This window comes from Microtus oregoni, unplaced genomic scaffold, assembly GCF_018167655.1.
Source record: "Microtus oregoni isolate MIOR12 unplaced genomic scaffold, Mior012 000030F_ref0000283, whole genome shotgun sequence".
Taxonomy (NCBI): domain Eukaryota; kingdom Metazoa; phylum Chordata; class Mammalia; order Rodentia; family Cricetidae; genus Microtus; species Microtus oregoni.
Window position 1 is genome coordinate 28,923,966 of NW_024543089.1, and position 19,239 is coordinate 28,943,204.

A 19,239-nucleotide genomic window follows, 5' to 3' on the forward strand; every position below is an offset into this window, starting at 1 on the left:
GTGCTTTGTTCATGACAAAAAGAATAATGTGTTGGTGTGGTGTTTGGTGTTTTACTGCCAATCATTATATGAGACCAGCTAAACTAAGTTTATTTTCTCACTGCTTACTGAATAGTTCCATACTTTCTGATCAGGCATTGCTCTTTAAACCAGCATGTGTGTTTTTCCCTTCACAGTTGTGGAGGTTTGGGTATGTGCTCAGCCCATTCTTTTAGGTCACTCATATGTGTAAAGTATCCATCGCCTTCACTGAAATCACTTTAATAAGGGAGAATCTGATAACATTTTACATATAATTAATAAACTTTATTTCATTAGCTGAAAGACAATATTGCATTTTCAGATTAACAAATTAAAATTTAATAAGTATTTAACATTAATATTTTTATAACTGCCTTGTTTTTTCTCTCAACATGCCTCTGTGTTTCTGTTAAAAGAGAATATAGGAGATAATTTATAAAAAGAGAGAGAAAGGAAGGAAAAAGGGTTACTCTTGTTCAAACTTTGAAGACTTCGATTTATGTTCAGCTCCTTGTTCTTAGTCCCATGCCAAGGCAGTTTCATGCCTGTAATACCTGACAGAGAAGCTCCTCACTTCCAAGCTAGGAAGCAAAGAAGAGAAAGGGCTGGGGTAACAAAACCCCTTCATGGGTCCATGCTCACTTCACTGTTTAAGGAGCCTACAGAGTATAGTCAGGATCCAGTACCTCAACAAACTATTTATAAACTGCTCTGTGACTGTTCTTTAAAATTCTAGATATATGTCATGTTTACAACATGTAACTTTTCATAGCCTAAAACCCATTTATAATTGTAAACTCTAAATTCAAGTTCCCATTTGAAATTAGACACTGAGACTACTCACATAACAGTGGTGTCAATCCTGAAAAAAATGCATTTGAAAGAAAAGCTATGAATTGTATAACATCTTAAACATGCTTAGCCATGAAAATAATAGAAGGAAAAGGTGAGTAATACAGATTCATTCCCAGTGGTGGTAAATGTCTTTACAGATTTTTAAAAATAGCAGTCAAAGCTATATAATCCAGTCTCTCAAAATCCAGAAATACCAATGAATGGGCATTTGGAAAACTGAAACTTGTCAAATTATAGTGGTTTAGTAACTCATGTATGTTGATAGCCTGTCATAAGTTGCTTTCATTAGGATGCACTCAGAATGTCATCTATCAAGAGTTGTCTCAAATATAGATAGAAAAGATGTTATGTATTTTTTACATGTTTTATTTTGTTTATTTATTTTGTGGAGGAAATGCAATATGGAGGGGGTAAGGGAATAACTTTTAGGAGTTGGTTCTCTCTTTCCGTCATATGGGTTCCTGGGATTGAACTCAGGTAATTAGGTTTGGCATCCAGTACCTTTACGTAATAATGTGTGCCAACCTCACAGCCTATGATACCAGAAACAAACAACAAAAACAGATATATTTTAACAGATTTAGGAGGCCAGAGAAAGAAGTCAAATCTTCAACTATCACGTATAATGGTAAACTCAGAACTTTACATCATACAGTCTTCACAACCCTATGTACTAGGTCCTATTGGCTGTTTTGTGCATTAAGACTTTTGAACCTGTTGTGTAAGACTTTCACTGGGTAAAAATAATGAAGAATCTACTCAGCCCAGATAAGGCACCAACAACACAACAAAGAAGTGAATCGAACAAAGCCCAATTTGGTGAACAAGTGGGTTTATTACAGCTACTTACTCCAGAGGATGAGCAAAGGGTACTTACAGAATCATGGACAGCTCAGAGTCAGCTGCACCACCAGAAGTCCATTCCTCCCAGCATGGGTAATGACTCAGAAAACCTGTATCCATGGAGGTCAGCACATAGGCGGACAGTTCAATGGGTCAGAATTTCTTCTTGAAGTCGTGCTTACTTCTTAGCCTTGTGATTCAGGTAAGTTTCAAAGACTTCCTGAAACTTGGTAGTTGTTTACTTCCTGCTTCTGACTGAACTGCCCTTTAGAAGTTTCTGATCCTAAAAGAACTTTTCACCAGGCTGGTAAGTTTCATTTCAGAGGAAATTGCTTAATGGAGAGGACATTTTTTATAGGTTCTGTGATTTGATGAAGACCTCAGAGCTGGGAAATGCTGGTGTTGGACTTCAAAACCAAGCACTCTGTTCAGAACAGATGGTTCAAAATAGATAAGAGAAATACAGATATTATTTAGTAATATTACTAAAAGCAGAACTGATTGGATAAATCATAAACTAGAATATACTAGAGGTGTTCTTTTGTTGGGTGTTGTTTGTTTTGTTTGTTGGCTTTTCGTTTTATGTCTGTCAGCACTTAAAGTTTTACTCTTTAAGTCTAGATGAGGTGCGTTAGACTTTGATAGGTTAGATGAAAGTAACTCTTAAAACAACCTAAGGCAGCCAGCCAGGTGGTGGTCGTGTACACCTCTAATCCCAGCACTCTGGAAGCAGAGGCAGGCAGATCTCTGTGAGTTTTAGGCTAGCCTGGTCTACAAGAACTAGTTAACCATCATTTATCACTACACTTCATTTTCAAGGAAAGATTCTCTAGAAGAAAATTGGATAATACAGGACATATGTATATTAGCTGAAATTGTTGCATTTGTGTTTAGCATATTATATGATTACACCCTATCTTGAAACTGAAACAACTGTTTTCCCATGTTGATGCATTACCAGCACTGAATAGTTTAAGTTCTGTATTTTAACAGAGCATTTTGTAAAATGTTCAGCTCTTAAGGTGTTGCCCTACAGACTGTTTTTTTTTTAATATTTATTTATTTATTATGTAGACAATATTCTGCATCTATGCCTGCAGGCCAGAAGAGGGCACCAGACCTCATTACAAATGGTTGTGAGCCACCATGTGGTTGCTGGGAATTGAACTCAGGACCTTTGGAAGAGCAGGCAATGCTCCTAACCGCTGAGCCATCTCCCCAGTCCCCCAGACTGTTTTTTAAATCATAAAAGAACTAAATTTTATGTTTTTAATTTATATGTTCTGCTAAAAATTAATTATTATACCATAATCACTTAAATTTTTTTCTTTCAGAATTTTGGCACATCAATATTATGATTTCCATAATTACATGCATTTACTTGTGAAAATACTTGCTTAATTCAGGTTGATATATCAAAATAACCATAGCCTTGACAGTTCATATACAACAGAGGTTGTAGAAGATGGAAATCTGCCATCAGGCTGCCAGTGCTTTAAGATTCTGCTGAGAGCCTTCTTCCCCTCCATAGAGTTCCATCTTCCCATTGTATCCCAACAGAAAAGAAGCGAGAGAACACTCTGGGTATCTTTTATAAGAAAATGGAGACCATTACAGCCTAAGAGAGCTCCACCATGATGAACTAATTCCCGAAGACTGTTGCTCTTGTATCACACTCATGTTTAGGGTTTCAGCCTGTGAAATTTTTGTAAACATAGGGCAAATTCAACTTGTTTATTACTCTAATATATTAAATAAAATATACCAATTTACCTACCTTTATGTGTAGCTTATACTCTCTTATTAGTCTTCTAAGACTGTTCCTCCTATAACCACACTGATGTTTAGGGTTTCAATCTATGCATTTGTTGTAAAAATAACACAAATTCAACTAGCTTATCACTCTAGTAAGTTAAATAAAATAAGCCAATTTACCTAACTTTGTGTATACTGTCTACTCTCTTACTTTCTTTCTGTTTCTTAGTTTAAAAACATATTGGCCACTCACTGTGCTGTAACACAGCACAAAGAAGGATGATTTATTTTGGCGTACCGTTCCTGGAGATACAGTTCATCATGGCAGAGAAAGTATAGTACCAGCAGCAGTAAGCACCTGGACTCTTTGTATCCACAGTCAAGAAGCAGAGAGTGATGAATGCTTGTACTCAGGTTGTATTCTTTTTATTCTATTTAGAACCTCAGCCTGTGGAATGATACCACCCACATTTATGATGAGTCTCCCTGTATAAATTTAGATCCTTCAGACATGCCTAGTGATTTGTTTTCGTGATGATTCCAAATTCCATCAGGTTATCAATGAGTATTTACCATTACAACTCCTATCCTTGACAACATAACCCACACACATCACTTTTAAACTTCCATCCCTTGTTCCAATAAGCTTATGGCCATCTCATAATGTAGAATGCATTTGGTCCAACACCATACATAGTGCCCATAGCCTTTAATAATTACTACACTGTTTATAAGTCCAAAGCCCAAGTCGCATCAGAGACTCAAGGCAATTTTTTAATTGTGAGCGTCTATGAAAAAAAAAAATCAAAAACAAATTACATCCTATATAGAACAATATGGAATAAACATTCGTCTTCCAAAGGGATAAGGACATAGCAAAGAATGATTGAACCAAAGAAAGACTGAAATCTAGAAAAACCAGCGTCAACCCTGAGGCTCAGTGCCTGCCATCTATTACAAGTGGAATCCTATGGAGTCCAAAGGGCCTGTCTGGACAGCTCTGCCCTCCTGTAGCACCATATCCTCTTCCTTGAGCCAGCTTCACTCCATCCTACAACTTTCTCGGTAGACATTTCATGGTCCTTGCATCTCTAAATTTGAGGGAGGGAGCGGTTTCACAATTACAACTCGGGTTTGACCTTCATGTAATAGTGGTACCTCGAGTTCTCTGCAGAGACTTTGACACTGCCACATGTTGCCTGGCCTCACTGGCTGCCTGGAACCAAGGCACAAGAGTCATTAAGCCCCCTCAGTGTGACACCTTTCGTGTGACACAACAGAACTGAAAATACCACCCAGTGTGTTTGCTCTTTCCCCTCCTTAAATGCCTCTGAGAGGATTGCATGCTCTTAACTGACGCCAGCAAGCTGACAGTGCTCAGTTCAGCAGGAGTTCCAGGTAACAGCTGTGAGAAAGGAACTTCACAGAAGAGGCAAACAGCTGTCAAAATAATCCTTTACTCACCTGATTTTACTCCTAAATTAGATACTTGGTCAATAATACAACTTCCAACTTGAATGAGATGTACTGGTCTAACCTGTCCAAGGCAGTAATAGGTAGTTGTAAACTCAAATTATATAGGTCAAAACCTATATAGGGTTGAGGCAGCAGTTTCTCCACCTGCATATTTCTCATACCTATCATTTTCATTTACTTTTCAATTACACAATTTTTAAAAGGTCAAGAGAATGCAATAAAGAGTTCACTTGAAGGTAGTTTCATATTAACACACCAAATCCACGGATACCATGTATTACACATGGTGTCTGATGATTCATGATCTAGAGGCATCCATTTGTTTATTTCCTGACCAAAACAGCTAGAAGCCAAAGCAGATATTAATTATATGTCTGTCATTGGCCTAGTATTATGCATTATGTATTGTGCTGGTTTTTGGCCAGTGTCATATTTTTTAGTGCAGATTGGTGCAAGTGTTTTAATTATGTGCCGGTTGGAGAACACCGTGTGTCACTTTATCCTCTCATGCCCATGTGCCTGCTGCCCACAGGTCACATTTATAATGTGGTTTTCCAGTTTGCCACTCTGAGTTGTGTGTTTCCTTCTCAGACTGGACTGCTGGGGCCTGGACCACCCCTGTGTACTCCAATCACTAAGCATTTGGCCTGAAATCAATGCGCAAATGTTTGCTGAACACTGAGCTATGGCATTTTTACAGACAGAATATTTGGGGATTTGTCAGTTTGTGGTTTTGGTGTGTGTGTGTGTGTGTGTGTGTGTGTGTGGTGTGTGCGCACGCACATGCACTGGCACATGTGTTGTTTTTTTGGGGGGGGTGGGGTGGGGGTGGGGTTGTATGTATTACTCTTACCAACTTTTCTAGTTAAATTTGAAGCTGCCAGCACTGAGAGGAGTGAATTTGAGGTCAGTCATTGAAGTTTTTATTTAAACCTTTATTTTAGTACTTTCTCTTTAGTTTTGTTTTTCTGAAATATAGGATACTTGATGGGTTTCTAAGTAAATATGTAATTGCTAGGATTGTTTTTTACTTGTTTGAGTTAATTCTTCAGTTTTCTGACCACCTTATTGAGTTGCTAAGGAAGTTTGCCTGCTGTAACTTGTCAGATTTTATCCAAAGATACATTGTGTTCTAAAACTGGCTGTGCTTTATTCAACTATCAAAAACCAAATGCACTTACTGGATACCCTTCAGGAGGTGATGGGAAAAGGAAGAATGAAAATTGTGGTTTAAATACATCCATTCTGATCCCTTTCAACATGGAGGTGGCCTATATTTTTCTATAGGGACTGGATGGCTATTTCTTAGATAAAGTACAGTCACCATACCCAGGTTAATTTTTTTAGTTTTTACCTTTTTTGTTTCTTTGTTTGTTTGTTTGTTTGTTTTGCAATGTTGTGGATTGAAACCCAAGGCCTTACGCATATGGGGCAAGTACTCTATCACCAAGCTTCATTCCCAGTTTACATTTTGTAATATTTTTAATTAAATTTAAATTTCTGAAAGTTTATTAATGATAGTAGTTCAGAATGGAGTAAGATTTTCATAGATGAGTCTGTCAGGTTTGTCTCTAGTTCTAAATTCATTACTCCATCACTCCAAACCAAAATAAACCGGTTTCTATTTTATTTGATAAATTTGTGTACAGGAAATGTTAACCTTAATTTTAAATTAGGTAAATCGCCCATAGGAAAACTGTGATTCATTTTATATGACAACATGTAGCAATTCCAGCTGCTTTCTCTGCCTAATCAAAACCTGTGGTCACAACAGCAGCTGCCTCTATAGCTTGTTTTAAAGCCATTTACAGCAAATCAACCTGTTAACCAAGTTCCCTAGTAAGAAAGATCAGGCTTCCAGAATACATATGGTACAACATCCAAAACAAATGAAAATAATTACGTAAGCCAATTTTTAAACTCTAAAACTTTGGTATGATACTGAATAAGCAAGATACAGTCAAAACTTAGGTAGTACAGTTCCAGAAATTTGTAAATAATGGTTCTTTGCAGAATAGATGCATTAAACTTGTGTTTTAGAAAAAAAAATAGTGCATAGCTCATGCACTCCATCAGATGAAGTGTTTCAAAGAAACAGATTATGGGGTCTGAGTTTCTTATCTAATAGTTATTTTCCAAAACATTACTGTGTTACAGTTCTGAAGGGACAGGTATCCTGTCAGTCAGGATCCTAGGAACACCACAAGGTAATGGCTCACAACAAACCTCACACAAGAGGGACTGAAAAAACCCAGGAGGATGGCTGCCTCTGCTTGGGTGGGAAGCAGCAGAGAACTGAGCAAAAGACAAGATTTATATAGCATTGGGGGCGGGGGCGGCAGAGCCTTCCAGGGTGGTGATTCGTTGATTTTCAAGTCCTGAGCTTGGCCCTTTTACTTTGTAGAGTGGACACTGGGTCCAGCCTTTTAGGGAACTTAGAGTGTTCTGTGGGTGGGCAGAGTTGGAGGTTCTCAGGGGAGAGGCCTGGCCACTTGTGCTCTTCAAGGGGCTTACAATTATACCTGCCATTGTATAAAGCTAATTAATATTAAATAGAATATTAAAATTGATATTCTAGTGTTCCTCATTTTTATAGCATTTGAGACTAACAATGGCACAAGTTGACTTGATGTGAACTTTGGAATATGCTTTATAATCTGCTTTTCCAAAGATATTCTCCTACTTAAATACTTGAAAGAAAATAATATTTCAATTATCAGCAAACTTTATACTGTTGAAAAGAACATATTAATTCTTAATGGTCACAAAATATTTAAGGATTTCTTTTCTTCTGTATATAATATCATCTCAGGAATAAAAGAATACGTGCAACTTAGGTCAAACTAACACATCTATTTAATCATTAAATCCTATATTTGAATGGGTTCACTCTTCACATGTTCTGCAAATAAAAACCATGAACAGTACAATAAAACATCATGTATTCCACAGAAGTCCGGATAACCAATTACTTTAAAATTTCACCATCTGCTCTCATTGAAGCGGTAAGACAAGGCATTTCCCCATACCACAAACCATGATAATCAGAATGTAACAGAATGAGAAATGCAAGCTTTGCCTCTCCTTTCTTATTTGCTGTGGTGGTTTTTAATGAAAACTTGAGTATACAGACAAAGGCAAGGGAGGCTATACCTCCGCCTCTCTCCTAATTGAGTGCTTCTATCCAGTAATAGCTTTTTGCTGCCCTGGGCAGCTTGACTTTGCCTCATTTGGCCAAGCACAGCTATTATTCTAAGAGGCAGCCAGTGAAGTGCCCCAATCCATCTGTTTGCTTTTTCATGGGCTGGTGCTTTCCTTGATGTTGACAGCTGTCTTAATATTCCTGGACCACCTGCCACACAGTAAATACTGTGCTTGAAGAGAGATTCAGTAGTTTTCCCCTCTGGTAGAGTTTCTACAACAACAGAAAAGCTCAGCATTTCTAACCTCCCCGTTCATCGTTTAAATGCTTCAGGATCAGCAGCACTTCCTGTCGACCCTCATGCATTTGAGCACTACAGAACTTACGCTTTGGGAATAGCAATTTACCCACAGGAGAAAGCTTGAGTCTTTCTCCAGTATCATGTGGGCTATTGGACCAGCCTCTTTTGGAAGTGATGTAGTCACAGGAGGTAAAGAACAGAGCATTCAGCCAGTTGCTTCTTTCTGTGAGCTCTCTGGGAGACCCCTCCCCCACATACTCCTCTAGACTAATTTCCCTTCTTTAACCTTCTACATGGCTGTTTTCCCATCCCATTTCTTCTTTGAAGGAAAGCATATTGTCTTACTCAATATGTGCATGGGGCTGACACCTTCTGGCCACATAAAATATATTAAATTTTGTGGTATCTGCAGTGTTTAAAGCTTTGTGGGAATCTCTTTTCATATTGATTAAGGATTTCATACACACATACAATGTGCTTTGATCAAGCCTCGTCATCGTTCTTTCTCTTCCAGCTCTTTCCCTATTCCATCATAACTATTGCCTTTTGAGGGTTCTCTTGAAAGCAAAATCATTTAAACTGAAAATGAAATTTATATAAAATGATTTGGGGCATAATAGAATGCAAATTGATAATTTTAAATATTGACTATCCTACCAACTTAGCAAACTCCGTAAAAGCAATGTATTTTTTTCTATTTGCTGCCTGGCATTTATCTCTATATTAAAAATTGATAGTATATTCTTTGAAACCCGTTCATATAAAAGAATTTTAATATCACTGTATGTACAAAACAATGGAATTAAACAGAGCAGTCCTTCCATTGGTTCATTTGGTATTATTTATTATTTATAGAAAGACCATGAAACAAGCACCATACACACTGACAAGCACATATAAGCTCAAAGGACAGGTATAGGCTTAAGGCCTTACAAATAAGAAGTCCGAGAAATTCTTTTTGGCATAGTTTACATCGTGCAGAAACAAATGTTTGGAGTGATTGCAGCTATAAAATTATAGAGCACATTACGGAGCATATTACTATCATGACAGAAATTATGCCATTTAGAAACAATTCTAGCTCTTGCAATGTTCTCTGCTGACATCTGCAATATATTATATATGTCATTTTTAGCTGCACTTTTCCAATCTTTTTCCACCTTCACGATACATAGCAAACCACAGTTGTATTCATGTCTCGACAGAACGTGTGGTCTTGCATCTTGGGTGTAAATCTTGATGAGTTACACAATGAACAAAGTGGAATATAAGTAACAACTGAACTAGCCTTTGGAAAGGAGCAACTTGAAACTATATAAATATTTCCCCACAAGTTCAAAGCCAATGTATTCTTCACTCATCAGACCTCAGTATGTGCCCAAGAATTCTAGGACCTATTAATTCTAGAAATAGGATGGAGGAAAAGTCCTATGGTCTCAATCAACTTAAGTAAAAACAACAACAAAAAATTAAACTTATTTTTTAAAAACCAATCTTTTCTCATTTTACATAGCTATCCCAGTTCCCACTCTCTTCCCTCCTTCTGCTCTTCCAAATTTCCCCCCACTCCAACCCCTCATCTACTCCTCAGAGAAGATAAGTTTTCATAAGCCGAGACAACAAAGTCTAACACATCACTTTAAGGCATGATGGAGGCCCTCCTCCCATATTTGGCTGAGCAAAGTACCCCCCCCCCCCAAAAAAAAAGGGTTCCAAAAAGCCAGTTCAAGAACTAGGAATAAATCTGGTCCAACTGCCAATGACCCAACAGACTGCCCAAGCCACACAGCTGTCACCCACATTCAGTGGGCCTAGTTTGGTCCTATGCAGGTTCCCCTGCTCAGTCCAGAGTCAGTGAGCTCTCACTAGCTCAGGTCAGCTGTTTCTGTGGCTTCCCCATTATGCTCTTAACCCCTTTGCTCATATTACCGTTCCTTCCTCTCTTGGACTGGTCTCTTCTTTTTATTGTATTTTTTTTTTATATTTTTCACAGTCATCTAAGAACATATGACCATCCAATTACATTGCTCACACTGGAGAAGGCTATGAGGTGCCTTCAAACTTAATCAGCATCACAGTAACAATGCTCTTGTCTCAACCACTTACTAAATGTCGAGATGAAAGCAGAATGAGTGAAAATGACTGGGCAAAATTGCAGCTCTAAGATCCTTATAACTCTAAAATTGGAATTTTCCCCACAGATTTCATAATGAAATCCTAGAATTTAGAATTCAAGTGTCTATTATTAAAACTTTAGACTTAAGGCTATAGAACATCTAAAAATCTGGTAAATATTGGGAAAGCAAATAAATGAAAATTCAGTACCAAGGACTTTCCATATTGTGATTCTAATGCATGTTCCCAGGAGACCGGCTATACAGAAATATTAATGTGTAGACTACTGTAGCATTTTTCTGTTGCAGCTATTTCTGAGAGAAATTGCATAATTTAAAACCAGAATTACTTCTTAATCTTATTGGCTCCCTGTCACTTTTATCCAGACAGACAGACTCCTTGTTTGCATCTTCCAGGCCGGCACTGAGGTGGAAGGACCACTTTCCTCACCGGACAAATGGGAGAGGCAGCTGATATTCAGTTAACATTGTTTTGGGGAGACATATTATGTTCCAGGTCTGGAAGCCAGAATTTTGCTCCAGGTATTTGCTTTTGGATCCCCTCTGGGCTTTCTGAGGAGTGGATTTTTTATACACATTCTCTTCCAAGATAATGTTAGCTTGGGAACTTTTCTTATGCTCTCTTATTTTATCTGATTCTAATCTTTTCTCGTTCTCACACTAATTTCCAATCCAGTTGAGTTGATGGACTAAAAAGCTTCAAAGGAGCAGCTGTGGGGCAGCTGGGAGGTTCCTTAACTAATGCTACAATTCCCTGGAGCTTACCATTAGCTGTGTAACCTGCTCACTTCTCCCACCAGCCACAGAGGGTTTTGTCTGTATAACATTTTTAGTTAGTAAATGCCCCTCCACTTTCTTGGATTTCTGGAATTTGGCTTTAGACAAAACACCTGGGGAAAATGTGGCCCTGTGCTTTCTGCATTAGCAGCTACACTATATAAAGTCATGTTATTATAACCAGATAATTCATTTTAAACTTTGCTTAACCTTGCAACCTTTGGGGTTGCAGACTACAGTAACGCCTGCGCAACAGCAAACTATTTGTTTCAACATTTTTTTAGTTGAGTCATACTTGAATCCTGTTTGCCTGTGATCAGTGTCATTTTGAGAAAGGATTCTGGGAGTAGTCCATAGGTGAACTAAAGCACACCTGGATAGGGAGTTACTTCACATCTAAGCCAGCTGAAGCAGAAACAAATTGCCGTCAGCTGGACAGATGGGACCCTGGTGTCTTCTGCCCAGCTGGCTAAAGCTGTTTTTAGAATGATTGTATATTGGTCCCAGGGCAGCAGGGCACGCGGGTGCTGCCTCTTGCCAGGTGTTCCACAGACCTTCATTGATGACCCTCTTTTAAAACTGCACTAGCATGGGCGAGGAGACAACGCATTTACAATAACTTCTCAAAACTAAGTGGACTACGGGCTGGGGTGGCTTGGGCGGGAAGCAGGAGCCCAGCATCCACAGGCTGCTCCTCCCGGACCTGCTGGCTGCGGGCAGTGGGGCGGTGGCGGTCGCTGGCTCCTCCCGGGGGGCGGGCTGCTCCGGTCGCGGGCGGGAGGAGGAGCCGCACGGGGAGCGCTCGTGCCGGCCGGGCTGGAGAAGCCGCGCTGGCCGCCCGTGCCGACTCCGGCTGCACACCGCAGGCCAGGGCTGCGGCCACCCGCGCTCCGGCCACCGCCACGTCGGGGCCCGCGGACGGCGCGGCCGCTCGGGGGACATGTCCGGCGGCCGCAGGAGGGGCAGCGCCCCCTGGCACAGCTTCTCCCGGTTCTTCGCTCCGCGGAACCCTTCCCGGGACAAGGAAGAGGAAGAGGAGGAAAAGCCGGGGACCAGCCAGCCGACCAGCGCGAGTCGGGGTGCCGCCAGGTGGGAGCCGCGGGGGCGCTGTTCGCTCCTTCTTGCTTTGCTCGGTTTCCTCCGGTCCCGCCCTGGGTGGCTTAGATCTGGCGAAGTTCTTGTCCCCGGCCGGTTCTCTGCGCGCGCTTCCTTTCCCGCCGCCATCCGGGCTCACCAATCTGTCCCCTCCACTCGGCCGAGGGAGCCTCTCCCCCTCCACGGGTGCTTTGCCGTCTTTAGTTTTCCTCGAAGTTATTCGTAAAAGAGTTGCGAAGATAGCTTCCCAAGACTTCATCCAGAATCCGAAGTCATCCCAGATTTGTTTACAGTTTAAATGATGCCGCCCTTCCTCGTTCCTATCTCACTTGGGGCATCTGTCTGTGGCGCTCAGATTCTGGGAACCAGGACTGGAGCTGGCTTAAACATTAGTGCGTGCCCTCTTTCCCTAATCTTTTTTCCTCTACCCCATGCTACTTTAAAGCTTGATATTTTAAAAGATTCGTCTCATTAAAATGCCCGTTTTTTAATCGCATCCTCCCTGAAGGAGGTAACTCGCTCCTTTAAACTTTTTTTTTTTTTTTGGTTGAGCAGTGAGGCCAACTTCGGTTGCACCAGAAGAACCTGTAACCCATGTCCTTGGAAGGTTGCCCTCTAGAGAGCTATATTTACCTCACACTAAAGACTTGGTGATAGGCTTCAAAGGAAATGGATTGGAAACAACTGACGGTCTAGTTCCATTACTATTTAGGGGTTGTGATTTGCTGTTAGTCCTTTGTGCTCCCTGGTTTTCCTAATTGTGAAACATTTCCATTATGATCACGTGTTAGCAAAATACATCTTTCCAAGAAATGGCCATTTATAATTGACTGGTTATTCTCCTTGGAAGTTCAGACGCTATTGTCCTGGTTGTGAAGATTGGAAGTTTCACAGCCCTTGGTGATGGTTTTGAAGTCTGACAAGTCTCACCTGGGCTGTGGTTCCTGCCGCGGCTGTAACAGCACTAACAATCTTCGGTGCTGTAGAAGCTGTAGGCTCAGCGCCAGGTGGACACAGGAGAGTGGTGGAGAGCAGTCGACAGGCCAGTTCCTATCCATCTCCTGAAACCCTGCCTGCTCCCCTGGCCTATTTGCCCTTTTAAGGCAGGCACTCCTCCATTCTGAACTCTTTCTGCTTGGGGCTGACTAATCTAGCTCCTGGATCCATCCTTTTCACCTATGGCTTCTCCGACTGTCCTCACCACCCCATAGGCAGGGACTGTGGCTTTTCAGGAGGCAGTTTTGATTGCGCATGTGCTAGTACTCATCTGTTTTAGAACAGGCCAGATGTTAAGGGATTGCAGATAATCCCTGATGTGGGTGTTTAGCTCTTTTATATGGGCTTAAATCTTTCTTTTCACTGATATAAACAAACACAAAGCCGTTATTGAAAGAGTAATTAGACAAATGGAACCACTCAGTAGTATCATTTTTCCCAGTAATAGAACAACCCTGGTGTTAACAAGATTGGAAACGGAGTCGTGATTTGTCACTGTGATCTGTTTCAGAAGGAAAGGGACATTTTGGTTGTTTCTCTTTATGGCAGTAAAACCTTTTAGTGTTAGAGCAGGGTTCACCTTTGTAGTAGTTGCTTTAGGGTAGTAGAGTTAGTCCAGTAGATGTGATGTGATTAGTATAGTAGGTAGCCATGTAATGTTATCCAAGAAAAGAGCTCCCACATAAAAAACAGTAAAGACTACCTGTAACATGTCTAACAGTTTAAGATTTGGGAAGTGATATTTGGCACAACTTTTGACAAACTTGAATGATCACAATCTATTTTCTATAAGAAAAAACAAGTTTTAAAGAGAGCTGTCTCAGCACTGCGCTGAGCTCCCAAAGTCCAGTTGAAGAGTGGGAGGAGTGAGAATATTAGCAAAGAGGTCAAAACCATAATGGAGATACCCACTAAAACAGCTTACCTGAGCTAATGGGAACTCCCCAACTCTGGCTGGACAGGGAAGGAGTCAGCATAGGACCAAACTAGTCCCTCTGAATGTGGGTGACAGTTGCATGGCTGGGGCAAAATGAGGGGCTATTGGCAGTGGCACCAAGATTTATCCCTACCGCTCGTACTGGCGTTTTGGGAACCCATTCTCTTTGGAAGGATACCTTGCTCGGCCTAGATATAGTAGGGAGAGCCTTGGTCCTTTCTCAAAGCAATGCGCCTTACCCTGTCTGAGGAGTGGATGGAGGGTGGGGTGAGGGGGATGAGGGGAAGGGAGAGGTGGAAGGGTTGGGAGGAGGGGAAGAGAGTAGGAACTGGGATTGGTATGTAAAATAAAAAAGTTTGTTTTCTTTTTTAAAAAATAAAAAAATGAAACATAAAAAAGAGCTGCTTAAACTTAAATAGCTATTTTTCACCTGTGCCCACAACACTGAGGCCCCTTTATGTACATGGCCTATTAACATCTACTTTTTTGTGCGTATCTTGGGATGAAATGGTTTTCCCTGGCTTTCCTTGCTTAGTTAGGCTCCTCTCCTGCCTGAACTCATTGTGTTGGCCATTGTGTGTTTTATTACTCAGCTTACTCATGCCCAAATACAAAACAGGATACACACGTCTTAAGAACAGAACCCCGTCGCAGCTTCTTAAGAGCAGAATTAAAAATGAAACATTAATATTAATGAGTCTAATGAAAGGCAAGTTTATGACATCATCTCCATCCCCAGATGTTTGTTCACTACCAATGAAAACAAAGGCCAGTGGGATATGTTGGGATAAACACAGGGTCTTTGGAGGCTGCCAGGTCTCTAGGATAATAACCCACATGTTTTCGTAGTTCTTTATCTTTCCCTGTTTGGAGTGTAAGACAACCTTTATTTTCACTGTATGCTTTGTGCTGCTTGGGCTTCACCGGGTGTGAACACATCTTTAATTGAGTTTGCTGCTACTGTGTTCTCATTAAACCTTCAGCAATCAAAGAAGATTAAGGATCACCTTTTGTTGTATTTAAACTGATGGGTTAGTTAACCAGATCCTGAAGTGCTTGTGCCAGCTCAGATTATATGGAAGTGAAATATCAATTAAAAGTTTTCACAGGGAACTTTCAAGAACTTGCGGAATTGTCCAAGCAGTGGTGGCACACACCTTTAATCCTAACACTTGTGAAGCAGAGGCAGGCAAGTCTTTTGAGTTCAAGGCCAGCCTGGTCTAGGGAACAAGTTTCAGGACAGCTAGAGCTATGCAGAGAAACCTGTTTTGAAAAACCAAACAAAAACCTCCCAGATTTGAATGTTTCTTTTTGACAGTTGTCATTGTATTGCTCAGCTCAGTTGACTGGCACATAAGACTGGACCCCTTAGAAGATACAGAAGAGCCCAGTGAGGGCCTTATTACTTAGGTGACTTTAAATGACCTATGAACTGTGAATGTTTCTGTTGGTAGAGAACTTGGGAGGAGGGGAGAAATAGGAACAGGTATGGCAGATGGTTCAAGGGACCGGCAGGAATTTAAGGTGTGTTAGGAGAGATATGTTGATAGGATACCGAGAGAGAGACATCCAGAAAATTAGGTCTCTAGAGAGAATGGTTGGCTCTTCAATGGAAATTTTTTGTTTTGTTTTTGTTTTGTTTGTTATGGCTCCGTTAAATGGATATGGTGGAATGTGAAGCTTTGCAGGTGAATGCCTGCCTTCTTATTTTATCTACGTTGTGAAAATGATTGCACAAGCTTCTTGCTGTACCACACGGTGAACCTGTTTACAGGTTCCGTGCAATACCTGTAAGTCAAAAGGGAGCGCACACGTGATAAGACATTTCTCAAGGACTGATTGTGTGCTTACCCTGGGCAGAAAACTTTTGCTTGAATTTCTTATTTACAGGACAGGCTAAAAGAGTGCTACACTTTGAAGCCTCTTACAGTTTTGAAGACACCGAGGATAGGGCAGTTCTTTTTTTTTTTTTTAATTTATTTATTTATTAAGGATTTCTGCCTCCCCGCCACCGCCTCCCATCTCCCTCCCCCTCCCCCGATCAAGTCCCTCTCCCTCATCAGCTCGAAGAGCAATCAGGGTTCCCTGACCTTTGGGAAGTCCAAGGACCACCCACCTCCATCCAGGTTTAGTAAGGTGAGCATCCAAACTGCCTAGGCTCCCCCAATGGATGGAAATAGAAAACACTATCCTGAGTGAGGTAAGCCAGACCCAAAAAGAGGAAGATAGGGCAGTTCTTAATGGCAGATTCTATTTGTATTTGGGGTGTAACGGTTCTTTAAACTGACTCTCCAGGCCATTGCAGGACATCTGATGCCCATGATTTCCACCTACCAATTGCCAGTAGCATCTCTGGTCATTTGGCTAACTCAGAACACCTTTGGGCAGGTGGATGGAGGGGGAGTGGCAACACTCCCAGTGGAGAGTGATTTACCTGTGATCACAGGGAAGTAAGATTTTACCCCAAGGGTAAGCACTGAGTTTAGATTTCTGACTTCATTACTTTGGTTCATTAGATGCCATTTTCTCTTCCACCCTTCAAAATGATAGTTTTTCAACATTATGCTAAAAGCTGGGTATGGCCCGGTCATTGTTGCACATACCTTTAATCCCAGCATTCATGGAGGCGGAAGCAGGAGGATGATCTGAGTTTGAGACCAGCCTGGTCTACAGAGTGAGTTCCAGGACAGCTCGAGCTACATAGAAAAACCTGTCTTGAATAAAAAAAAAAAAAGAAAGAAAGAAAGAAAGAAAGAAAGAAAACAGCCAGAAAAGCTGGGTATATTGGATCATTCTTGTAGTCCTGGAATTCCAGAGGCTGAGGCAGGAGGATTGCTTCAAATTCAAGTATAAGTTATGTAATGAATTCTAGATTATTCTAAACTATAGTGAGACAGATACTGTCTCAAAAACAAACAAAACACACATTTGAATGAAGAAGTGCTTCCTTATAGTGGGCTCTATGACTTTGACTTTCAGTGAACTGTTAAGAGTATCAGTGACAGAAAGAGGGTAAGACAGGCTCCCTAAACTGAAGGTCAGGAGTTGTGTCTTACCTTGGTATCTATCGTCTTCCCCAAACACAGGTAAGAGTGAATCTGTGCTTGTTGTTTAGAGTATTAAAGAGGTCATCATCTAGTGACTTTTCAGCCAAGGGTAGCACTTTACTAACCAAGTGGGTTTATGAAATGTATTTGGAAGGTGTTTGTGCCTGCCTTCACAGCTGAAGGTGTTGAATGACAGAGGTCAGGCAACTAATGGGTTGTAGAGCAGGAGATAGGACTGCAAAAAGAAAACTCTTCTAATGACCAGGCTGAGAGCTATTGACCTTCATTTAAGCTGAGGTGAATAAGGACCTGCCAGCAATTCATACTTGAAGTAGTACAAAATGCCTAGTAAATTCTAGAAGCCCTCGGAGGTGTGTATCTCATTATTCTGCCAGGCTAACTTGGAGCATGGAACTTACTCTTGGCAGGAGAGAAGAAGTGGTAAACTGTTTGAGTTTCAAGACTCTACCTTTTGTGAGATTCTTCCACCTCCCCCCAGTTTTCATAGGATGCCTGTGGGATCGCTCATATGTGAATTCTTGCTGTAGGGGTCTTTGGGAAAGGGTTTAGTTATGCAATCTAACTCTACTGGCATTGTAATCAGAGTTCCTGTCTTTATGGAGCCAGAGATGGTTTTTAGCATTTTTATTCATCAGTGGAAAATATATAGAAAGAATAATGACAGTTTGTAAAACAGAAAATAATCCCTCAACAAAGTATTGCATTTCTCACTCAAGGTTCTAATGAAATAGTGGAAGCTTAGCTGTGTAAGAAATGCTAAATAAAACAGAGGTGGCAGGAATGTGTAGAGAGATATAAACTCAACCCGGGCTCCAGTAAAAAGAGAGCTGCCATGAGATAAAAGGTGAAGAGACTGTAGCTAATTCAAGTCTCTGAACTCTGCAAGCTGATGTGGTTTCTTTGTGCAGATGTCCCCAGTATGATGCTGCATAGTGAACATATAAAGATGACTGAGTAAAACCGATCTCAGTATAAACTTAATATGTTTTTAGCATGGGTGACTTGTTTGGTTCAGATCATTTTTTCTTTTTAGAAAAATATGTTGCATTTATTTTGCATATTTGTATTTGTAAGTGTGCATATATACACGGATGCATGTGTGTGGATGTTCAAGGTCAACTTGCATGGTTCTGTTTTTGTCTTCCACCCTGAAGTCCCTAGGATTGAACTCAGTTGTCAGGCTTGAAAGCAATTGCCTTTACCAGCTGAGCCGTATTTCTTCATTAATGTCATATATTGGATAAAAATTTTATTTGGGCCTCAAATCTCACAGCAGCTTTTCCCCGAGTATATTTTGTTTAGTATTGGTTAGCTCAGAATAGTGTGGGAGCTAATAAGTGATCATAGCTCCAGCCAGAGGCAGACAGTGGTGTTTTCTCTCTCTCCTCCTTGACTCTGCAGCCTCAACAAGAATTTATTCATAGGTGGAGCCAGAAAGTGCATTCCTTGAGGACTCAGCGTTCCAAGGGGGTAGTGATCTGTGCACTGAATAGTTTGCCGCTGCTGGAGGACCTGTTGGAGGTTTGCAGCTAGAAATAATTCACCTCCAGTGTTCAGCGGGTAGGTGTTGCTAGCTAAGTGGTGGAACACCTCCATCAGGACTCTCCTTCAGTGTTTAACTTCTGGAATCATTTCAGGGAAGTGTCCCCAAACACAGAAATAGCAGTCAGCTTAGCCACCTAGGTATATTTTTTTTTCTTTTTTGTTCCTGGCAGATTAGCGATGACAAAATGAAACTAACACTTTATGAAATTCCTGTGCTTGGGGATTTGAACAGATATAATATTTTTTTATTGTACAGTGTTGGGAGAAGTTTCTCCATCTCTCACACACATAGG

General features: G+C 40.8%; 1 protein-coding gene across 1 annotated transcript in view; it reads left to right on the forward strand.

Moving 5' to 3' along the window:
- The first annotated feature begins 12,161 nt into the window (after positions 1 to 12,161).
- Crybg3 (crystallin beta-gamma domain containing 3) overlaps positions 12,162 to 19,239 on the forward strand; it is a 118,836-nt gene continuing 111,758 nt past the window's right edge. Inside the window, exon 1 of the mRNA XM_041678460.1 lies at positions 12,162 to 12,394. Within this exon, the coding sequence (XP_041534394.1) occupies positions 12,246 to 12,394 (149 nt within the window). The 5' untranslated portion in view covers positions 12,162 to 12,245. The remainder of the gene's footprint in view (positions 12,395 to 19,239) is intronic.